The 25,410-nt window shown below is 42.2% G+C and overlaps 1 protein-coding gene across 1 annotated transcript in view; it reads left to right on the forward strand.

Annotated features, from left to right (window-relative positions):
* Positions 1 to 14,932: 14,932 nt before the first annotated feature.
* Positions 14,933 to 25,410, forward strand: part of ubxn6 (UBX domain protein 6) — a 48,155-nt gene continuing 37,677 nt past the window's right edge. Inside the window, exon 1 of the mRNA XM_068016542.1 lies at positions 14,933 to 15,057. Within this exon, the coding sequence (XP_067872643.1) occupies positions 14,975 to 15,057 (83 nt within the window). The 5' untranslated portion in view covers positions 14,933 to 14,974. The remainder of the gene's footprint in view (positions 15,058 to 25,410) is intronic.

Below are 25,410 nucleotides of genomic sequence, written 5' to 3' on the forward strand. Positions count from 1 at the left end.
CCTTGACAACAGCTTCAGCTTTTACATGTGCACTGATGATACCCAGCCCTATCTCACTATCACCTCTTTCAACTCCTGTGCTGCCTCTGTGCTAATATCCAGTCTTGCCTGCTACAATGTCTTCTAGTTAGACACCAGGAAGACTAAAGCCATTGGCTTTGACCAACCGCACCCCCCACCCCCAACCAGGAATTATGTATCATTGCCACCAATTCTAGCCCCCTCCAGGAACAATCTCTGAAGCTGAACCAAACTGTTTGAACCCTCAGCATCCTATTCAATCCCAAACGCAACTTATGACTCCATCACCTACTTCCATCTCTGTAACAACACTGGCCTGCACTCTTGCATCAGTTCATCTGCTGAAATTGTCAAATATGCCTTTGTTACTTCCAGACTGGCCAGCATTCCATCCTCCACACCGTTAAATTCAATTCATTCAAAACTGTACGCACATATACTATCCCACACCAAATCCCACTCCCCAACTCTGAACTATATTGGCTTCGGGTTTCCACCTCAAAAATTTTCATCCTTGTCTTTAAATCCCTTCATGGCCTTGTCCCTCCCTAGCACTGCAAACCCTGCCCCCACTGCCCCCCCCCCCCCCCCCCCCACCCCCAACTCTCCCGAACTCTGCATTATTCCAATCTGAACTCTTTTGCATTCTCTCTCCCTCTGCTCAACCACTGGCTGGCATGCCTCCTGCCTTCTAGGCTCCAAACTTTGGAATTCCATCCATAAACCTTTCTGCCACTCCACCTTGCTTCCTATATTAAAGACAGTATGTGAAATCTAAATTGTTATAGTCAATTTTTCATGGCATTGAGCCATCAAATTCAAGTCTGATTGTCAGGTTGAGCAGGTTAGAAGATACTGGGATAACTGGGGAATGGGTCATGGGTATGGGAGGATGCAGGATGGGAAGGGGAGAGTAGGACAGGCAGGGAGGGGATGGGGAGAAAAATGAAGAAAGAAGATGGGAAGGGATGAGGGGAGGCCTGGAGGAGAGAGTGGACAAGAGTATGAAGGGGTTCTCGGTACTGGACAAGAACCTGTTTCTTCACAGTAGGGGGAGGGGATGGTGGATGAATAGGGGAGAGGAAAAGAGCAGAGGAAGAGAAAATGCGCAGGAAGCATCACCAGGCCAGGGGCCAATTCCATCTCCATGTGAAGAGCATTTTTTCTCTAAAGGGTGGAATGCTACGAAGGGAAGGTTTTCAGTTCAGGGTGAGAAGTGCTGTGTTGATTCTTGGTGAAGGGCTGAGAGACACACATATTTTTCTCAGTTGATGGTGGGAGAAAAATTTGCTTCTCAATAGGTAGGGAGTTAATCTAATACTCAACGGGGACAAGAAAAGGCCTGAATTTGTTCTAAACAATGGGGACACAAAGTTCAGCTGAGTGGGTGAAGCAGAGGATTTGTTTTTTGCAGGTGAAAGGGGAGGGCCGATTTTGTCCAGTGTTGGGAGAAGGATAAATATGCCCTCCGTGGAAGCGGGTAAGGTTGAATCTTTCTTCGGTGAGTGGAGTGGGGGGGGTGGGGGGGGGGGGTGGTTAGGTCATCTTTGTCTTCAGTTGTGTTGGGTTTACAGGATCTCTTCATTCTTAGTAAGAGACAGAGAAGGCTGGGTTTGTCTTCCATGGGAGTTGGGATTTTGACTAAATTTCTACTAACCAAGGGGGCACAAGAGTTAGCTGGATTTTTGTTCATTGGGGTGTTCTGGTGGCATTTCTGTTCAATGTGGGTAGGGTTGTTGAACAGGGTAGGTGGACAAATTTTGGTTCTGCATGGTGAGGGGGCAAATGGAATGTTGTCGGGGAATAGAATATAAAAGTAGGGAAGTTTTGCTGCAGCGGTACAGGACCTTCGTGAGACCACATCTGAAGTACTGTGTACAGTTTTGGTCTCCTTCCTTAAGAAAGGATAAAATTGCATTAGAAGCAGTTTAGAGACGGTTCACTTGACTGATTCCTGGGATGAAGGGGTTTTCTTATGAGGAAAGGTTGAACAGGTTGGGCCTATACCCCTTAGAGTTTAGAATAATGAGAGGTGATCTTATTGAAACATATAAGATCCTGAGGGGACTTGACAGGGTGGATGCTGGAAGGATGTTTCCACTTATGGGCATGACTAGAACTAGGGGACACAGTTTAAAAATAAGGGGTCTCCCATTTAAGACGGAGATGAGGAGAACTTTTTTCTCTCATCGGGTCATTAGTCTGTGGAATTAGCTTCTTCGGAGAGCAGTAGAGGCTGGGTAATTGAGTTAGATGGATTCTTGATGAACAAGGGAGTCAAGTGTTATGGGGTGCAGACAGGAAAGTGGAGTTGAGGCCACACTCAGATCAGCCATGATCTTATCAAATGGCAGACCAGGCGGAAGGGGCCAAATGGCTTACTCCTGCTGCTAATTTGTATGTATGTATTGCCACGATTTCTGCTGGTGAGGTGTCTACAATGCAAAATGTTACTGAAGCCCTCATCCATGCCTCTGTCACATCCAGACTCAACTATTCCAGTGCTCTTCTGGCTGGCCTCTCCTCCATAAACTTCAGCTCATCTAAAACTCTGCTGCCCATAACTATCACACATCAAGTCCTATTCACCCATCCTGTACTTACTGACCAATTTTGGCTCCCAGTTGCCAATGCTTCAAATTAAAAATTTTCATCCTCGTGTCTAAATCCCTTCAGGCCTCACTCCTCCCTTCTTCTTCTACCTGACAACTCTCTGTATTCCTCTAACTTTGGCCTTGTGCATCTCCTGTTCTTTCACCCCACCACTGGTGGCCATGCCTTCAACCATCTATACTTTAAAATTGTTCCCAAAACCTCTTGCCTCTCTTCCTTTAAAACTGTACTTAAAAACCCAACACTTAGAGCATGCTTTTAGTTACCCCTCCAAATATTTCCTTCAGTATTCCTTGGAATGCTTTCCTATGTTGAAGATGGTAAATAAATGCATTTTTGTAGATGTTATGGATGTTTTCATGGCATATTTTCCACTTTCATGGCTTGGTTTGGAAAGAAAGCCCACTCCAGTTTGTTTCATTCTTCCATTTCTAAACATTCAACTCTGCTTCTCTAGAATCATAGAATAGTACAGCACGGAAGGAGGCTATTCAGCCCCTCGAGTCTGCACCAGCTCTAAATTGTTCAGTGCAGTTCTAGTGTTTTCACTGCAATTTCTTCCAAATTCAATAACTGATTGGCAGTGCAACCATCTTCAGTAGATTAAATCGATGAACTTTGAAAGGTCAGGCTTACTTTCAGAAGTTCCATACTGTTGACAGGTGAAGCCTCACAAAATCTCACTGCAGAGGTTGCTACAGACTTTGATTTCACTCTTGTCCATTTCCTGGGAGAGTTTAACTGCATATTTGTTACAATCAAAAACCTACCTGGGAATTATGGAGGGTGCAGGTTGTAACTGTGATATGTTTGGTGCTGCTCCATTGTAATCAGTTATTCACATAACGTAATGCTATGTTCACAATATCACCGACAGGCACATTAACTCTGGAATATTGGAATGACTCACTGTTTTTAATATATATAGATCAAATGGTGAAGCAGTAAGGATGGATGATTATCCTGGAGATATTCTAAATGACCATTACAGATCAGCAAGTATTTACACTAACTTTTCCTCAAGAGATTAAATGGGTCGGGTAGATTCCATGATAGGTTAGGTTGTGCGTTGTCTGCGGAAAAAGAGGGTTTGTTATATGCTTTCTTATATTCTTATGGCACAAAGAGCATCTTTTTTGAAATATATCTGTCAGAGGTACATGTGAAATTTACCCTGCTCTGATGATTCATGATTTAAACTCCATGTGCTCAATGCTACAGGAGATCAGCTAGTATTATATAAAAGAATAAAAACCAAACCTATGACTTTAAAATGGTGATTGAATTGGTCTTAAGTATATAATGAAACACATGTAGCTGGGGACAAGGTGGCACAATGAATTAGAATATTGAACTATCACATCTACAATGTGGAATTGAATCAAGCATAGATTATTTGGATGGTCTCCCCAATCTCCCTTCCACAACATAAACCTTTGGAACTAATTGGCACACTTGCTTAGAAAGGCCACAGGGTGGCTGTGTAGAAAATTAAAAAAAAAATTAACACTGGAGCAATAGTAGGGCAACTTTTGGGAGATTAAAAAGGGAGGACTCTATCTTCTTAAGTAGCCTAATGTGTGGCGCCTTGTCAAAAACGTTTTGAAAATCAAGGTATATACTATCACTGGGCTACCTACATCCACCAATGTAGTACTTTCCTCAAAAGATTCTACCAGGTTGGTGAGACACGACCTTGTCCAGAAGTCATGTTGATAGTCTAATAACCTTTGTCAAGGTGGTCCTACAATTCATCTACAGTGATCCCTTCTAGCAACTTGCCTATAACAAAAATCAAAACAGTGGGCCTCTAATTCCTTGGTTCTGACCAACTGCCCTTTTCAATAGTTGCGCTACATCGATCTCTCCATTTGATGGGAACAATAATAGATCCTAGTGAGCTTAAAATATATGAGCAAGGGCCTCGCGTTTCTTTGAGCATGCTTTGGTGATTGTCACCAGGATCAACAGCCTGATCTGTTTTGAGATCCTTTATTTTAGCAAGGACTATGCCGCATTCACTTTGACACTTTCAAATTTAGCACAACTGTATGATGCATTCTTAGTAACTCAGCATCATCTTCTCTAGTGAAGACTGATGACTTGTTATTGCCTGTATCTGTTTGATTACTCTTTCTGAATATGGGTGACATGTTATCATCCTATTTACAATGCTAGTTTTCCCGGCACTTTGCCTTTTCATAGAAATCTTCTATCTGGTTATCTCTATTTCCAATGATTCTCTTTTGAGGTCCAATGCTAGCCCGTCCATTATACTGACCTGTGATGATTCAGTTACTGAGTCTGATTCATTCATCTTTGGAAAATCCATTTCTTGTGCATAACATCTCACAACAAACACATCTCCCTCCCAATTAAATTTCTTTATGGTGATCCTCTTTTAATTTTACTTCGCTCAATTGTTCCCATTTCAATTCTTCCTCTCCTCTGGTTACCTGATCTCTGCTGCTATCACATGCCACTCGGGGGGTTTTGCAGGCTGCACCTCTCCCATGGTGAAGTGCTTCATTGTGTTTCAAACTTTCTTAAACTTTATCTCCAAACACGGACAGCAGAGAAGTCTTTCACTCACTTTTAATCTGTGCCGACTTCCTATTCTTTAGTGAAAATGCACATCGATGCTGCTGGATTGCTTTTGAAGGTCGGAGAAGCTCTCTGAAGAATCAAACATAACAGCCGCCATAAGTGGATCTTGTATTTCACCGTGTTATATGTGACATGGGAGTGTTCAAATGAGTTGCCTGAAATGGGGAAGTGTTCAGCTTCGCAGTGCCTACATGTCTTATTCTGATATTTTTTCAATACATTTTTGTGCATGAGTGTAGCTGAGAATGCCTCAGCAGCAATGGCTTTACTGTTGTTGGGGCATCATTCTTGAACTTGTTTTATTTTCAAATGTTGTTGAAAAAACTTTATTATACATTTTAAATTGCCAATTGCTATTCACTTACGCAGTCATTTATGTTTCCTGTAAAAGTCTTGTCTTCAGACAATATGGTTTCCCACACGATTTGGCATCATTGGTAAACTGAGACATTCTTCTCACAATGCCCTCATCAAATTCACTAATAAATATTATGGACAACAAGAGGACTAAGAATTAAACATTTAGACTCCACTGGTCACTACAGCCCATTTGAAATAGCTTTTGTGGCAATGGAGCTGCTCAGAGTTCCAAAGCATTGTGCTACCAACTAAGCCAAGCTAACACTGATACTTAAGAGATGACTGAGGCCATAGGCTATGATTTGTTACAGCCTGTGTCATTCTATTACTCAAATGAAACCAGAAATGCTGGAAGCACATGGCGGCCTGGAGACTCCACATTGGGTGATAAGGACGCAAATTGCGCCCCAAATTGCATAAGTTTTGAAAGTGTTTTTATTTCTCAAGTTTCCCCTCAAATTTATTTGCATTTCGTTGAGTGGTAAGAGCGGTAACTTTTGTGCAGTTTCAGTGATACAGTTGAAAATGGGTTTATCACAAAAAATAAGTATTTTAATCGCAGTATCTAGTCCATCACCTGTGAGTAACCTAACTTTAAACGACTGAAAATTACTATAAACAACAATAGAGACCATTTGCTAGTTATTTTCTTCGCAAATTTTTAAAAATCAGTAGCTTTTGAAACGTGACTATTCGTGTCCTTGTGCCCAAAAGAACCAGCTTAATTTTAAGAGTCTCCTCGAAGTTCACAAATGAGCACAATTTGCAAAAACGTGCAATGTTGAGTGATCTGAGCTAGTGGCCAGATTTGTGGGTGGGGCAGGCTCCTAGTGAAATGCTTTTTAAACAAGCGCAACAGATTGTGGAAACTTGATTTATGTTGAATGTTATTTATGCTTAAAATTCCAAGATTTTTTGTGCTGGTGTCAAGGATTTCCATCAAATTGCACTGAAAAAATCAGCATGACAGCGTGACCAAGCAGAATCTCCAGGCTGGTAGATGTTATGGATAGGGTTGATGTAGGTGGTGCAGCTGATGTGTACATGGACTTTCCGAAGGTGTTTGACAAAGGACTACATAACAGACTTGTAAGCAAAATTACAGCCCATGGGATTAAAGGGACAATGGCAGTGTGGATATGAAATTGGCTAAAGGCAGAAAGCAGTGAATGGTGAATGGCTGTTTTTTGGACTTGAGGGAAGTACATTGTTATGATCCCCAGGGGTCAGTGTTAGAACCACTGCTCTTCTTGATATATATTAGTGACCTGGAATTGGGTATACAGGGTAAAATTTCAAAGTTTTCAGATGACACAAAAGTCAGAAATGTAGTAAACAATAAGAAGGATAGGAACAGACTTCAGGAGACATCGACTGGTGAAATGGGTCGATTCATGATAGTTCCGATCTAATACAGATAAGTTTAAATTGATTTTTTTGATACAAAGAATGAGGAAAGGCAATATAAACTAAATGATACAATTTTAAAGGGGATGCAGGAACACAGAGACCTGGGGGTGTATGTACATAAATCTTTGAAGGTGGCAGGACAAGTTGAAAAGGCTGTTAAAAAAGCAAATGGGATCCTTGGCTTTATTAATAGAGGATTAGAGCACAAAAGCAAGAAAGTTATGATAAACCTTTATAAGATACTGGTTAGATCTCAGCAGGAGTATTTTGTTCAATTCTGGGCACCACACTTTAGGAAGGATGTCAAGTCCTTAGAGAGGGTGCAAAAAGAAATTTACTAGAATGGTACCAGGGATGAGGGACTTCAGTGATACAACGATTTATATTTCTATAGTGCCTTTAATGTAATAAAATGTCCCAAGGGGCTTCACAGTAACATTATAAAATAATGTATGACACCGAGACACAAAAGGAGATATTAGGTTAGATGACCAAAAGCTTGGTCAAAGAGGTAGGTTTTAAGGAGTGTCTTAAAGGAGGAAAATGAGGTGGCGAGGCGGAGACGTGTAGGGAGGGTATTCCAGAGCTTGGGGCCTAGGGAACCAATGGTAGAGTGATTAAAATCAGGGATACACAAGAGGCCAGAATTAGAGCAGTGCAGATATCTTGGAGGGTTGTGGGGTTGGAGGAGATTACAGAGATAGGGAGCGCTGAGAGGTTATTAAAGAGATTAGAGAAGCTGGGACAGGAAGGGACAGAGAGTTTAACAAAAATTGTACATTGGCAAATAAGGTCATTGCAGGGAATGGTAAAAAAATGAAACTAATGTTCCTTTATCTCAAGGCACGAAGCATCTGTCATAAGATAGATGAACTGGTGGCACGAATAGAGGTAAATGATCTCGATCTAGTTGCCATTACCAAGACATGGTTACAAGGAGATCAAGGTTGGGAAATGAATATTCCAGGGTACACAATATTTCAGAGAGACAGACAGAATTGCAAAGGAGGAGGGCTAGCCCTGATAATAAAGGATGGCATAAGGACATTAATAAGAAGGGATCTGGCCTCAGAAGGTCATGAGGTAGAATCAGTTCAGATGGAAATTAGGAGTAGCAGGAGTCAGCAAACACTGGTGGGAGTAGTTTACAGGCCCTCTGACATAGTTATATTATTGGACAGAACATTAAATGGGAAATTATTGCAGCATGTAAAAAATATTGGCAACTTTAATCTGCATATAGACTGGGAAAATCAAACTGGCAACAGTGGTCTAGAAGATGAATTTGCAGAATGCTTTCGTGGCACTTTCTTGGAGCAATACATTGTAGAACTGACTAGGGATAAAGCTATCTTAGATCCCGTATTGTGTAATGAAGCAGGGTTAATAAACAATGTCATCATAAAAGATCCACTGGGAAGTAGTGATTATAATACCATTAAATTTCATGTTAAGTTTGAAAGTGGCACATTTCAATCACAAACAAGAATCTTAAACTTAAACAAAGCTAATTATGAAGGTATGAGGGAGAACTGCCTGAGGTTAATTGGGTAAATAGATAGGAAGGTATGGCAGTAAATGAACAGTGGGAAACATTTAAAGAAACATTTCAAAGGGTTCAACAAAAGTACATTCCATTCAAAAACCAAAACTCGTCAAGAAAGACTCATCTGTGGCTCACTCAGGAAGTTAAGGAGAGTATTAGACTAAAAGAAGAGGCTTACAATGTTGCAAAAATAGTTGCAAGTCTGAGGATTGGGAGTGTTTTAGAAACCAGCAAAGGGCCACCAAAATGTTGATAAAAAGGGAAAAAAATAGAATATGAGAGTAAACTAGCCAGCAATATAAAAACAGATTGTAAGAGCTTTTATAAGTACATAAAAAGGAAGAGAGTAGCTAAAGTAAACATTGGTCCCTTAGAGGCAGAGACAGGAGAAATCATCATGGGGAATGAGGAAATGGTAGAATCATTGAACAAATATTTTGTGTCTGTCTTCACAGGAAAAGACACAAGTTCCATATCAGAAATAGGCAGTAACCTAGGGGCTAAAAAGAGTGAGGAAATTAAGGATATTGATATCAGCCAAGAAAAAGTATTGGAGAAACTTGAGGGACTAAAATCTGACAGGTCCCCGGGACCAGATGTCCTGGAGTTCTAAAAGTGATAGCTGCAGAGATAGTAGATGCGCTGGCTATGATTTTCCAGAATTGCTTAGATTCAGGAATGGTCCCGTCAGATTGGAAGTTGGCAAATGTTACACCGCTTTTCAAGAAAGGAGGTAGAGAGAAAACAGGGAACTACAGGCCAGTTAGCCTAACATCAGTCATTGGGAAGATGCTGGAAACTATTATCGAAGAAGTCTTAACATTGCACTTAGGAAAGCATAGTATGATTAGAACAAGTTGGCATGGTTTTACTAAAGGGAGATTCTGTTTGACAAATTTATTAGAGTTTTTTGAGGATGTAACTAGTAGGGTAGATAAAGAAGAACCAGTAGTTTACCTGGATTTTCAAAAGTATTCGATAATGTGCCACATAAAAGATTAATAGGTAAGATAAGGGCTCATGGTGTTGGGGGTAATACATTAGTGTGGACAGAGGATTGGTTAACAGACAGGAAGCAGAGAGTGGGCATAAATGGGGCATTTTCAAGCTGGCAGCCAGTGAATAGTGGGGTGCCACAAAGATCAGTGCTGGGGCCTCAGCTATTTACACTCTATATTAATGACTTGGATGTAGAGACAGAGAGTAATGTATCTAAGTTTGCTGATGATACAAAGCTCAATGGAAGGATAAGCTGCAGGAAAGATGTAGAGAGGCTGCAAAGAGATATAGACAGGTTAAATGAGTGGGAAAGAAGATGGCAAATTGAGTATAATGTAGGGAAGTGTGAAGTTGTTCACTTTGATCGTAAAAATAGAAAAGCAGAATATTTTTTAAAAGGTATGAAACTGGTAAGTGTTGATGTTCAGAGAGACTTGGGAGTATTCGTACAAGGAATGCACAAAGTTAACATGCAGGTGCAGCAGGCTATTAGGAAGGAAAATGGCATGTTGGCCTTTATTGCAAGGGAATTGGAGTACAGGAATAAAGCAGTTTACTAAAATTGTACAGGGCTTTGGTGAGATCACACCTGGAATACTGTGTGCAGTTTTGGTCTCCACATTTAAGAAAGGATATACTTGCACTGGAGGCAGCGCAGTGAAAATTTACTAAATTGGTCCCTGGGATGAGGGGGTTGTCTTGTGATGAGAGGCTGAGTAAATTGAGCCTATATTCTCTGGAATTTAGAAGAATGAGAGGCAATCTAATTGAGACATGCAAGATTCTGAATGGCTTGATAGGGTAGAAGCTGAGAGATTGTTCCCACTGATCAGGGAATCTAGAACAAGGGGACTGTCTCAGGATAAGGGGGTCAATTATTCAGGACTGAGTTGAGGAGAAATTACTTCACAAAGGGTTGTGAATCTTTGGAATTCTCTACCCCAGAGGGTTGTAGAAGCTCCATCATTGAATACATTTAAGGCTGGGATAGATAGATTTTTGGTTTTGCAGAGAATCAAGGGATATGGGGAGCAGGCAGGAAAGTGGAATTGAAGCCCAAGATCAGCCATGATTGTATTGAATGGCAGAGCAGGCTCAATGGGCCATATGGTCTACTTCTGCTCCTATTTTTTTTATTTATTTAGAGATACAGCACTGAAGCAGGCCCTTCGGCCCACCGAGTCTGTGCCGACCAACAATCACCCATTTATACTAACCCTACAGTAATCCCATATTCCCTATCACCTACCTACACTAGGGGCAATTTACAACGGCCAATTTACCTATCACCTGCAAGTCTTTTGGCTGTGGGAGGAAACCGGAGCACCCGGGGAAAACCCACGCAGACACAGGGAGAACTTGCAAACTCCACACAGGCAGTACCCAGAATTGAACCCGGGTCCCTGGAGCTGTGAAGCTGCGGTGCTAACCACTGCGCCACATTTCTTGTGTTCTCCTTAGAGCAGAGAATTTTAAGAGGACTTTTGACAGAGGTGTTCAAAATCATAAATCAAAAATAGTAAATAAGGAGAAATATGTTTCCAGTGGCAGAAGGTTTGGTAACTAGAGGAACTGGATTTAAGGTGATATGCAAAAGAACCAGAGGTGACAATTGGAATTGTTTTTTACGCAGCGAGTTGCCATGATCTGGAATGCACTCCCTGAAGGCATGGTGGAAGCAGACTCAATGGTAACTTTCCAGAAGGAATTAGATAAATACTTGAAGGGAAAAGATTTATAGGGCTATGGGGATAGAGTGGGATGAATTGAATAGCTCTTTCAAAGAGCTGACACAGGTACAATGTACTAAATGGCCCCTTTCTGTGCAGTATCATTCTGTGATTGTGGGTTAGTCAGCATCCGTAAAGAGACCCCTGGTTCACTTGAGGCCTTCCACAAACCATAGTCACTGCAGGGACTAGAGGGAAGATTCTACACGGGTGGCAATATTATTCAATTTGATAAGTGTCCTCAATTTCTTTTATTAATAATTTAGTTACCCAAATCAATTAGTTGTGTCCTTCTAGAAAGGGGGCATTTTTGTTAGATTTTATGTTTGATGACATTGGGACAACGAAATGTCTCTTTATAGTTTAATTGAAGAAAAGTAAAGAGAAAAGGCAAGTTTCAGGTATAATTTTTCATCAGAACAGAGGTCTAAGGATGAAAATAAAAGCAAAATACTGCAGATGCTGGAAATCTGAAATAAAAACAAGAAATGCTGGAAATATTTAGCAGGTCTGGCAGCATCTGTGGAGAGAGAAGCAGAGTTAACGTTTCAGGTCAGTGACCCTTCATCAGAACTGGCAAATATTAGAAATGTAAAAGGTTTTAAGCAAGTAAAGCGGGGGTGTGGCAAGAGATAACAAAAGAGAAGTTGTTGATAGGACAAGGTTGGAGAATAACTGACCAGAACGTCATGGAGCAAAGGCAAACGGTATGTTAATGGTGTGCTGAAAGACAAAGCGTTAGTGCAGAGAGGGTGTTAATTGACATAAAAATGTACAGCCCTGGTTCCAAGCACAAACATGAAAAAAACAGTGGGTAGGCACAGTAGAAACAAACTAAAATAAAATAAACAAAGAAAAAAAAAAAAATAACTAAAAATAAAAATAAAAAGGGGGGCCCGTCATGCTCTGAAATTATTGAACTGAATGTTCAGTCCGGCAGGCTGTAGCGTGCCTAATCGGTAAATGAGGTGCTGTTCCTCGAGCTTGTGTTGATGTTGACTGGAACACTGCAGCAATCCCAGGACAGAGAATTGGGCATGAGAGCAGGGGTGTGTGTTGAAATGGCCAGAAACTGGAAGCTCGGGGTCATGCTTTCGGACTGAGTGGAGGTGTTCCGCAAAGCGGTCACCCAATCTGCATTTGGTCTCCCCAGTGCAGAGCAGACCACATTGTGAGCAGTGAAGACAGTATACTAAATTGAAAGAAGTACAAGTAAATCACTGCTTCACCTGAAAGGAGTTTTTGGGGCCTTGGATAATGAGAGAGGAGGTAAAGGGCAGGTATTACACCTCCGAGGATTGCAGGGAAAGGTGCCGTGGGAACGGGACGAGGTGGTGGGGGTAATGGAGGAGTGGACCAGCTTGTCGTGGAGGGAATGATGCCTTCGGAATGCTGACAGGGGAAGGGAGGGGAAGATGCGTTTGGTAGTGGCATCACGCTGGATGTGGCGGAAATGGCGGAGGATGATCCTTTGGATCATTTTCCAGTTTACTGGCCCTAACTGCCTCCTTTTCACTATGGACGTCCAATCGCTCTACACCTCCATCCCCCACCAGGATGGTTTGAGGGCTCTCCGCTTCTTCCTTGAACAGAGGCTCAACTAGTCCCCATCCACCACCACCACCCTCCTCCGCCTGGCTGAACTTGTTCTCATATTGAACAACTTCTCCTTCAACTCCACACACTTCCTTCAAGTGAAAGGTGTTGCTATGGGTACCCACATGGGTCCTAGTTATGCCTATCTTTTTGTGGGATATGTCGAACATTCCTTGTTCCAGTCCTACCCAGGTCCCCTCCCCCAACTCTTTTTCCGGTATATTGATGACTGTATCGATGTCCTTTTCTGCTCCCGCCCGGAACGAGAAAATTCTATCAATTTGGCTTCTAATTTCCACCCTTGTCTCATCTTTACATGGTCCATCTCTGACACTTCCCTTCCCTTCCTCAACTTCTCTGTCTCCATCTCTGGGGATGGGCTGTCTACTAATATTCATTACAAGCCCACCAACTCCCACAGCTACCTCGACTACACTTCTTCACACCCTGCCTCCTGTAAGGACTCCATTCCATTCTCCCAGTTTCCCCGTCTCCGACGCATCTGCTCTGATGATGCAACCTTCCAGGACAGTGCTTCTGATATGTCTTCCTTTTTCATCAACCGAGGATTCCCCCCCACTGTGGTTGTCAGGGCCCTCAACCGTGTCCTGCCCACTTCCCGCACCTCTACCCTCACCCACTCCCCTCCCGCCCAGAGCCGCGACAGGGTTCCCTGTGTCCTCACATTCCAACCCACCAGCCTCCACATCCAAAGAATCATCCTCTGCCATTTCTGCCACGTCCAACGTGATGCCACTACCAAACGCATCTTCCCCTGTCAGAATTCCGAAGGAATCGTTCCCTCCGCGACACCCTGGTCCACTCCTCCATTATCCTCACCACCTTGTCCCCTTCCCACGGCACCTTTCCTTGCAATCACAGGAAATATAATACCTGCCCATTTACCTGCTCTCTCCTCATTATCCAAGGCCCCAAACACTCCTTTCAGATGAAGCAGTGATTTACTTGTACTTCTTTCAATTTAGTATACTGTATTCGCTACTCACAATGTGGTCTCCTCTACGATGGGGAGACCAAATGCAGATTGGCTGACCACTTTGCGGAACACCTCCGCTCAGTCTTAAAGCATGACCCCGAGCTTCCGATTGCTGGCCATTTCAACACCACCCCCACCCTGCTCTAATGTCCACATCTCTGCCCTGGGATTGCTGCAGTGTTCCAGCGAACATCAACACAAGCTCGAGGAACAGCACCTCATTTACCGATTATTGAGTTCAATAATTTCAAAGCATGATGGGCCCTCCTTTTTATTTTTAGCTATTTTTTCTTTTATTTTAGTTTGTTTCTACTGTGCCTACCCACTGTTTTTTTCATGTTTGTGCTTGGGGCCAGGGCTGTTCATTTTTCTGTCAATTAACACCCTCTCTGCACTAACGCTTTGTCTTTCGCCACATCATTAACATACCATTTTCCTTTGCTCCATGACGTTCTGGTCAGTTATTCTCTGTGACCTTGTCCTATCAACACCTTCTCTTTTGTTATCTCTTGCCCTACCCCCACTTTACTTGCTTAAAACCTTTTACATTTCTAATATTTGCCAAGTTCTGATGAAAGGTGACTGACCTGAAACGTTAACTCTGCTTCTCTCTCCAGATGCTGCCAGACCTGCTGAGTGTTTCCAGCATTTCTTGTTTTTATGTCCAAGGATTAAACCCTGTCTGCACCCCACTGGTTTAGACCTTAACCATTAATGTGTCTTTTCTCTTCGTAGATACTGACTGATCTGCTTAGCATTCCCTGCTTTTTTTCAAATTTCCAGGATTTTTTTTTAAGCTTAAGATTTGCTCTTCAACATTTGTTTTTATTTTATATTTTCATTATTTCCCGCTTTTATTTTTATCTGACTCTGCCACTGATTAGAAATGCAATTGTTTGATGTTTCCAACACGAGCAGGTAAGTCTGATCTGCTGCGTTCTGCGCGAGTGGGAGCACAGTTTGTTGCCCCGGCAACGGCGTTGGTACAAGCGTGAAATGGCTTGCTTCCGGTCGGAGGTGCAGTGTGTTTCCGGTGCGGGGTCGGGGGACTTTTGATGAGGTGACACTGGGAGTTCAAGAAGGCCTGGCGGAAAGATGAAGAAATTTTTTGGCGAGTTGAAGCGGGACATAACGTTTAAAAGCGCGGGGCCGGGTCATGCCTTAACCGATGACACCAGGTGAGAGGGATATTGTGGAGGTTGGTGAGGGTGCGGCATTTAGCTCAAGGGAGAGGGATAACGGGCTAAGTGGAGCCACAGGTAGGAAGCCTGAATCTACAGCCTCAAGGAGTTTGCAGCTTTGGTTTCAGAATTAAACTCGTTTCTCTCTTGGAAAGATTCACAATCCAATGTGTGGTCTTCCTCACTTTTTTTGATCAATCTCACTGCTTCTGTTACCCTAATGAGAACTCTGGCTACTCAATCTGTGACACACCCACCACAGTGCGGATATAATGTGAGACTATATGATCTTTGCCTTCTGCCCTTCTCGTAAACTTAAAGGAGAGACATATAGAAAGGATGTTTTAAATTAATTTTCTCCCTTTTTTTCCTCCAGACTGTGGTTACTTTTTGCTCTCTGGTGTTTTGTTAGATTGTTGTGTACCTTGCTCTATGGCAGCGAGGCCTGGACAACGTATGTCAGCCAAGAGGGACGTCTCAATTCATTCCATCCTCGCTGCCTCCGGAGAATACTTGGCACCAGGTGGCAGGACCGTATCTCCAACACAGAAGTCCTCGAGGCGTCCAACATCCCCAGCTTATACACACTACTGAGTCAGCAGCGCTTGAGATGGCATGGCCATGTGAGCCGCATGGAAGATGGCAGGATCCCCAAAGACACATGGTACAGCGAGCTCGCCACTGGTATCCGACCCACCGGCCGTCCATGTCTCCGCTTTAAAGACGTCTGCAAACGCAACATGAAATCCTGTGACATTGATCACAAGTCGTGGGAATCAGTTGCCAGCGTTCGCCAGAGCTGGCGGGCAGCCATAAAGGCGGGGCTAAAGTGTGGCGAGTCGAAGAGACTTAGCAGTTGGCAGGAAAAAAGACAGAGGCGCAAGGGGAGAGCCAACTGTGTAACAGCCCCGACAAACAAATTTTTCTGCAGCACCTGTGGAAGAGCCTGTCACTCTAGAATTGGCCTTTACAGCCACTCCAGGCGCTGCTCCACACACCACTGACCACCTCCAAGCGCTTACCCATTGTCTCTCGAGATAAGGAGGCCAAAGAAAAAAAGAATGGTGAGGGTGCAGCATTTAGCTCAAGGGAGAGGGATAACGGGCTAAGTGGAGCCACAGGTAGGAAGCCTGAATCTACAGCCTCAAGGAGTTTAAAGCTTTGGTTTCAGAATTAAACTCGTTTCTCTGTTGGAAAGATTCACAATCCAACGTGTGGTCTTCCTCACTTTCTTTGATAAATCTCACTGCTTCTGTTACCCTAATGAGAACTCTGGCTACTCAATCTGTGACACACCCACCACAGTGCGGATATAATGTTAGACTATATGATCTTTGCCTTCTGCCCTTCTCGTAAACTTAAAGGAGAAGGGTCACTGACCCGAAACGTTAACTCTGCTTCTCTTTCCACAGATGCTGCCAGACCTGCTGAGTGAATCCAGCATTTCTTGTTTTTGTTACATATAGAAAGGATGTTTTAAATTAATTTTCTCCCTATTTTTCTCCAGACTGTGGTTACTTTTTGCTCTCTGGTGTTTTGTTAGATTGTTGTGATTAACTGCTACCCCGTGGAGTGGTCTGGTGAAGATTCTGGCTGAGTTTTCCCTGTTCAGTATTTAGGGAAGATTTCTTTCATCTCGGTTTGGGGTGAGATCCTTAATTCATGCTCGAGGAAAGCTATCAACATGCTTTTTCCTGAATCCCTGCACCTCCCTCTCCTTTAAAGTCTACATATTTGACCAAACTTTTGGTCACCTGTCCTAATGCTTCCTCCTTTGGTTTGGTGTTAATATTTGGCTGATTACACTATTGTGAAATACTGCGGGATGGTTAACTATGTTAAAGGTGTTATGTAAATACAAGTGGTTTATCGTGCTTTCTCAGGGACTTAAACCTTGTTTGTTTTTGTTCTGGGTGTCATCATGACTTCTGATCAGATGGTTCGGTCAAATTTTTAGGAGAAAGAGAGGAGGAGAAATGTTATTACTTTTGGTGGTCTAATAAGAGGAAAAATGACCTTGTTCTGTCCAGAGGAATGGCAAATAATTGTACTAAAATTGAAAAACAGATCAGGTCTTTACAAGGAGTTAGTTCCCTTTTACAATAATTGCATGCGAAAGTCTCCTCTCCCTTCGGTCAAGTTTGTTTTGTAGGCAATGTTTACATAATTGGATACAGTATATACATAATTGAATACAGAATAGAGAAAAGTTATTTTACAAAGTAATACTTTTCCAGAATTTTGTTTCGAAAAGGGTGAAGAAACTGACCAACTGAAGCATTAAAATAACTGCTTTAAGTTTAAGAAATACTTATTACTTGAGTGATTTGTTTGCACAATGACTTTTACCAGTATGTGAAGGGTACTGCAGAGTGTTTACTGTGTTCAGGTGTTGCAAACTATTGTAACTTGCACGTTTGTGTTTTCAGTACACTGCTGTAATTGTAAGGTTTTTGTTTGAATGGCACAAACCTAGAACAACAATCTATCATCTTAAAACTAGCTTGCATTCAGTTCACCAACCTGTGCCAGAGTAGTGGAAAACACCTGAATTTAAATCCTTGCTGTTTATTGTTCCAAAATGGAATTTAACCAGTAGGGTACAGATGCAGTTTTGTGCTTGATTGCTTAGGTGCTACTTGCCTTTTAAAAAAATTTTTTAAAACTCTTTCACAGGAGGTAGGTGTTGCTGGCAAGGCCAGTGTTTGTTGCCCATCCCTAATTGCCCTTGAACTGCCATTTCAGAGGGCAGTTAAGAGTCAACCACATGGCTGTGGGTCTGGAGTCACATGTAGGCCAGGCCAGTAAGGATGGCAGATTTCCTTTCCTAAAGGACATTAGTGAGCTAGATGGTTTTTATGACCATCGATGATAGCTTCATGGCACCATTACTGAAACTAGCTTTCAGTTTCAGAATTTTCTTAAATAATTGAATGAATTAATGTAAAGTCCACCGGTTACTTTGGTGGGATTTGAATGTGTCTCTAGGGGATTAGCCTGGGCCTCTGAGTTACTAGTCTAGTGACTATGACGCCATCTCCTCTGTAATAGGAATAGTCACACTTTTATCTAAATGCATGAAGTATGCAATTACTGGAAAATATTCTTCTGTCACATGACTGTGTTAACAGTACTTTTCACCAGCCTTTATCATTGTGCTCCCTCTTTGCATAGTTACTTGGAGTATATTCAATATAGCTTTGTCAAGGTAGTAGATAGGAGATTGCAGGTATATTGCTATTATGCTTAAGAATGTGAAGGATAAAATTATATAAAACATAAATGAGTAGGTACAAGTTACGTGGGCAATAAAGAACTCACATCTGGAATTCTTTTTTTAAACCTCTTCTTCTTTGCCCTTTAAGACTCTACTTAAAAACTACCTCTTTGACCAAGTTTTTAGTCACTCTTCCTAATATCTCCTTTGGCTCGGTATCAATTTTTGATTATGCTTCTGTGAAGCACTTTTAGATGCTTTCCTACATTAAAGGTGCTACATAAATGAAAATTGTTTATATTGTATCCATGCATATTTATGGAAATAGGTGGGGAAACATCACCATATCAGTGTTTGAGCTCAGCCGAAATGATCACTATGATTTTCAATGCTGATTATTGTGCTGTTTGATTACCAGTCTTTTTGTTTTGCTTATTTTAATTTTTTTTATTGACCATTGGTTGCTGAGACCGCAATATTCACATGAATGTGTGCAGAGACCATTTGAGTGATCTGAAGGCTGCTTTGGGAGCCAGTGAAACTATACAGCCATGTAAAGTGGTTTTTGCATTACATTGTAGGAAATACCATAGAGCAATTTGGTTGGGATGTCCTGCATTAAGACCACCTTCGAGAACTACTCCTGACAGTGCTTTGAATTGTCTCTGCTGTAGTAAGGAAAGAACTTGTATTTATATAGCACTTTTCACATCTTCAGGTTGTCTCCGTGTCTCACAGCCAATGAATTACTTACGAAGTGTCATTGTTGTTACATTGGCAAAAACTGCAACGGGTGCAAAGCCAAGTTTAGACCGCCTGGAGCTTTAAAAAATTTATTTTGAAACTTTATTTGTTTTTGGTGGAGAACTGAAGGAGTGATGGGCTCCCTGCTTTCATAAAGTTTAATCGTCATTCAAATGCCAGTCAATGGAGCAAAAGGGATGAACAGAGCTACATTTTCATTGTGTGGAGACTGAGGTGCACAAGTATAACTTAGGCCTGTTGGATTCATACTGCTGTCAGCAAGTACCAGTCCCAGACTTGTACAAAAGCAAAATACTGCAGATGCTGGAAATCTGAAATAAAAACAGAAAATACTGGAAATAGACTTGTACCTGTTGTTCAGTTGACCTTGAGTTTCAGCCTTTTTTTGTTAGTGTCATTAACAGCTGTGATTGTGATGTGAATGCCCAAAGTGATTTGCTTCCTCCTTTATGGAGCTGTATATCCCATTAAGAGCAAAAGGATAACTAAGGAAAGGGTAGGGCCTATCTGAGATGTACAGGGGAACTTGTGCGTGGATGCAGAAGATGTGGGCAGGGTTCTTAATTAGTTTTTTGTCTCTGTCTTCACAAAAAGGAGAGGGTTGAGGCAGACATTGTAGTTAAAGAGGAGGAGTATGAAATATTAGATACTATAGGCATAATGAGAGAGGAAGTGCTTGAGGGTCTGACATCCTTAAAAGTGGATAAATCGCCAGGACCGGATGGATTGCATCCCAGGTTGTTAAAGGAAGCCAGGGAGGAAATAGCAGATGCGCTGAGGATCATCTTTAAATCCTCACTAGATACAGGCGAGGTACCAGATGATTGGAGGTCTGCGAACATTGTACCATTGTTTAAAAAGGGTGCGAGGGATAAGCCCGGTACTGAGGGACAGGATAAACTGTCACTTGGAAAGGCATGGATTAATCAGAGATAGTCAGCATGGATTTAGAACATAGAACAGTACAGCACAGGACAGGCCCTTCGGCCCACGATGTTGTGCCGAACCTTTAACCTACTCTAAGATCAAACTAACTAACTACCCTTCATTCTACTATCATCCATGTACCTATCCAAGAGTCGCTTAAATGCCCCTAATGTATCTGCTTCTACTACCACCGCTGGCAGCGCATTCCACGCACCCATCACTCTCTGTGTAAAGAACCTACCTCTGACATCTCCCTGAAACCTTCCTCCAATCACCCTAAAATTATGCCCCCTGGTGATAGCCCTTTCCACCCTGGGAAAAAGTCTCTGGCTATCAACTCTATCTATGCCTCTCATCATCTTGTACCCCTCTATCAAGTCACCTCTCATCCTTCTTCGCTCCAATGAGAAAAGCCCTAGCTCCCTCAATCTTTCTTCGTAGGACATGCCCTCCAGTCCAGGCAGCATCCTGGTAAATCTCCTCTGCACCCTCTCTAAAGCTTCCACATCCTTCCTATAATGAGGTGACCAGAACTGAACACAATATTCCAAGTGAGGTCGAACCAGGGCCTTATAGAGCTGCAGCATAACTTGATTTGAGTTTTTTGAGGAAGTGACGAGGAGGATTGATGAGGGTAGTGCAATCGATGTGGTATACATGGATTTTAGTAAGGCATTTGACAAGGTCCCGCATGGCAGACTGGTCAGTAAAATGAAAGCCCATGGGATACAGGTGAATGTGGCAGGTTGGATCCAGAATTGGCTCAGTGACAGGAAACAAAGGGTAGTAGTTGGCGGATGTTTTTGTGAATGGAAAGCTGTTTCCAGTGGTGGTCCACAGGGCTCAGTGTTGGGTCCCTTGCTGTTTGTGGTTTATATTAATCATTTGGACTTAAATGTGGGTGGCATGATTGGGAAATTTGCTGATGACACAAAATTAACCATGTAGTTGATAGTGAGGAGGAAAGCCATGGACTCAAGAATGATCAAAAGGCGGTGGAAGCAGAGTCTTTGAATATTTTTAAGGCAGAGGTAGATAGATTCTTAACCTTCCACCCCCTTGTCATCAGGGGTAGGTGGAAATTTGGAGTAATCAGTTCTGCCATGAACTTATTGAATGGAGGAGCAGACTCGAAAGGCCGATGGCCTACTCCTGCTCCTAATTTGTATGTTCGTATATCAATGTTTTGGTTGAGTGGGCGGAAAAGTGGCAAATGGAATTCAATCCAGAGAAGTGTGAGGTAACGTATTTGGGGAGGGCAAATAAAGCGAGGGAATACACAATAAACGGGAGGATATTGAGGGGTAGAAGAAGTGAGAGACCTTGGACTGCATGTCCACAGGTCCCTGAAAGTGGCAGGATAGGTAGATAGAGTGGTGAAGAAGGCATATGGATTGCTTTCCTTTATTGGCTGAGGTATAGAGTACAAAAGCAGGGATGTGATGCTGGAGCTGTTTAGAGTGTTGGTTAGGCCACAGCTGGAGTACTGCGTGCAGTTCTGGTCACCACATTACAGAAAGGACATAATTGCTCTGGAGAGAGTACAGAGGAGATTACAAGAATGTTGCCAGGGCTTGAAGGTTGTAGCTATGAGGAAAGATTGGATAGGCTAGTGTTGTTTTCCCTGGAACTGAGGAGGTTGAGGAGTGACTTGATTGAGGTGTACAAAATTATGTGGGGCCTAGTTAGAGTGGACAGGAAGGACCTGTTTCCCCTGGCGGGGAGGTCAGTTACCGGGGGCACAGATTTAAGGTGATTGATAGAAGGATTAGAGGTGACATGAGGGGAAACTTTTTCACCCGGAGGGTGGTGGGTGTATGGAATTCGCTGCCAGGAATGGTGGTGGAGGCAGAGACCCTCAATTCTTTTAAAAGGAACCTGGACATGTACCTGAGGTGCTGTAACCTGCGGGGCTATGGACCAGGTGCTGGAAGGTGGGATTAGTTTGTGCCGATAATTTATTCGGCCAGCGCAGACATGATGGGCTGAATGACCTCCTTCTGTGCTATACTTTTTCTGTGGTTCTAGAGCTTCCCTCTATTTGACTGCAAGTGAATCCTGAGTAACACTTCAGTCATAACTTCAGGATGGAAGTTTAATATCCTCTTGTAAATGTCTAAACAGAAGGTTATTGGAGCTGTCCCAATAACTGTGAGATGCTAAAGTTAAGTTGAAAATAACTAGGAGTGGCACTAAGCTACAAAATTACAGTTTTTAATGTTAGCAAGGAGAGTACAGGAAAAAACTAAGATACAATTTCATGCACTTTTGATGTCTGTCAAGGCCTCATCTGACTGGCTGTTAATCATGCCAACCTTCCAGTGAGTGTCACCAGGCTGGTTAACCACAAGGACATCACAGTCAAACTTTGTTCACACCTATACCTCCAGCAGGGATTGCTAGATGGTGATGAGATATCCGAGCCCTGACTGACACTTTTGTTTTTCCCCAAACCCCCAACCCAGGGAGCACTGATTCCAATTGATCACCATACTGTTGCTCTAAAGCAGATCAGCCTGCTTGGCACAGATCAAGAATTGAGCCTGGGCTTTTTTCTTGTCTGACTACATCAGTTTATGCTACTGTTTAATTTGTTCACTCAACAGCAGTGTAACCTGTACGTTCAGAGAGACTGTTTTCACATCATGACATTCTTTGAACTCTCATAGATCAGGAATGGTCAACCTGTGGTCCTTGAGTCCTAGTAATCCAACCCTTGAAGCCAAGGCAACTCTTAGACACATTTGTATTTCTTATTTATTGATCTGTTCATTTTGAATTTTGAAGGACTATAAGTTTGGAAAGGGCTGATTTAGCAGTACTGCCTCACGATAAATCCTAGGTCAGGACACTTGCGATGTTAGTACCAGCAATGTGACGTACATGCACATTAATGGGAGGATAGATTTAAACTTTATATGTGCTACCATGCCTTCTGGACTCCATAGGTGTCCATGGACCACACTGTTGCATACTATGTGTTAGATTACAGTCTTGTAGATCTCAGGGAGCTGTTACTCTATTCAAATTTGTTGTTGAAAGCAGCTTTCTGCAGTTCTGCATATTAATATGTTTATTTTAGTGTGCAGCTTTGCAGTAAAACCTTTAATCTCTGTAGATCATGTTTAAAATATGCTTTGCATCGAGTGATCTGTATTGGGGTTGCACAAGATGGTGCACATCCCTTTGATTTTCTGGGGAAACAAAAACAAGTAAGATGAGATGAACATATCTCATGCAGCGAGCGATGGCATAGAAATATTCCCTTTATTTGCTGATCCAGTGGAACCCCAAGGATCGAGAAGAAATGAATTGCTTCAACCGTAAACCAGCATTGTTCCTAGCACAAGCTCACCATGCTGAGAAACCTTAATGTATCAGCCACCCACAAGCACCATGTAATCAGCATTTAGTACCTCCATCCCTATTCTATTTTGTTTACTTCATTCTCTTTACCGTTAATTAACTTACTTTTCCCTCAAGTTTGTTTTGGTTGAATTTATTATACTTAGTAAAGTGGCTCAGCTGGAAGTGCATTACTTGGAGTGTAATTAAACCAAACAGCTCAGGAATGTCCTACATTCAATCGCAGTCTCTGCTGAGTTAGCTGTAGCAGTGCTACAGTTAGCCTCCATGCCCCCTGGGGTAGGATAAGGGTAAGATAGGAAGGAAATTCATTTTGGGTTCCCATTCCTGATATTTTTTTCAACCTTCTCACCTGCCTTTTCCTTCTGTCTACACTTGCACTGAAGAATGGCCAATTGGTAAAGTCCAGGGTGAGTATTGGGATCTTCCTGGTCCCCATACCTCTCTAGCAACTGGGTGGCTGGGATTGCATAGTTTCTGCCTTACATTAATGCTGATGGCAACTGCCACTGAGAGATTATTTGCTTCTTTGATTCATGTAGCATTAAAAAGTGATGATATGATCGATGTGATGGTTTCAAGTAATGGGAATAGAGGCTGATGGTGAAATATAATGTGTATAATGTTCATAGAGAAATAATGCCTAACTAGGAACAAGGGAGTGATCTCAGCAAAGCAGGGCGCAGATGTCATAAACACCACAGCTTTGAAATCTCTTGCATGTATCCCATTTTATTTATTTATTTTTACAGTGCATGGTGTAAGGTTCATGGAGAGGTGTGTTTTTTTTCAAAATTTATTCTCATTCAAGCTGCAGAATATTGGTGCTGCAAATGGAACTGTTCCCATATCAGGCACCCAGTGACATAATTAAGCACTCCCAGGTCAAGTATAGAACAGCCAGGTGTAGAGTAAAAGTCTCTCTCTGCTGCCCCAATAATGTGCCTCAATCTGAGAAGAGCACCACCTACAGTAGCAATGTGACATCTTTCCATTTCCCATGCCAGCCATCCTGTGACTTCAAGAATTGGATTATGACTGCTGAAAATCAATTCCTTGCAGCCAGTGGACAGGAGGCTTTCACCCTATAAGTGTGTGCTGGATTTGAACCCACATCCTAGAGGTGAAAGTCCAGTATGTAATCTACTGTGCTATCCCCAGTTGTATACACTCCTGTCTTTTTCCTAAAATAATCTTGTTCCTGAAGAGTTATAGAATTTCCTTTCATCTAATTCTACTGCACAAGTTGATAATCCATATGTAAATAAAACAGTATTGGAGTTAGGAACCATAAGAGCAAGTGTGTGATAAATGGAACGGTGCTACAGGATGCTGATAGTTTAGTCGCATTTTATTTGTAAAAATATAGATAAAGTACTGACTTGCAGATGGATACAGTACAAATCAGAAAAAAGATTGTTTTGTTGCTATGGAGCATTTGTCTAACCTTGTTTGGGATTCAGTGTACTGTTGTGTTCATGTGAAGGATTCTTGGTGGTAGAAAGGCATATAACAAAGTTGATTCTGGGTATGAGAATTTTAACATATGAGGCAAAAGTTAAAGAAGATGCATTGCTTTCTTTGGAAAAAAGACTATATGACCTGATTGACACAATTAATCCAGGAAAATTGTTCACTTTGTTGGATTTAAATAATGGACACATGGACTCAAGTTTAAAAAATAGCAAATTTAGGAGTAAGAAGGAAAATTGAGCAGAAACTTTTACACTTGGTGAGTCATAAAAGCTAGGCAGTAAATGGGCGGGGGGGGGTGGGGTAGTATTGGGGAGAGGGGGCTGGCTTTCCTGAAAAGGCATGAGATTCTCTCAGGTGGATGGATGCCAATACTGCAGCATTATGAAACCATTCATGGGCACTGCTTTCCCAGGTGGCCAGTCTGCCCTGGGAATAAATTATCAGAGAAGGCCACTGAAACTGATGGATTCAAGAGAAATTTGGATGGGTGAGATTAATCTTGGGATGGGATTATTGGATTGAATGATCCTTCCCTGTTCTTAAAAAAAAAAATAAAATGTTGATTTCTTTGTCTAGTTTAGCAAGTTGAACTATTTTGT

The sequence above is a fragment of the Heterodontus francisci genome, chromosome 36 (assembly GCF_036365525.1).
Source record: "Heterodontus francisci isolate sHetFra1 chromosome 36, sHetFra1.hap1, whole genome shotgun sequence".
In the NCBI taxonomy this organism is placed as follows: domain Eukaryota; kingdom Metazoa; phylum Chordata; class Chondrichthyes; order Heterodontiformes; family Heterodontidae; genus Heterodontus; species Heterodontus francisci.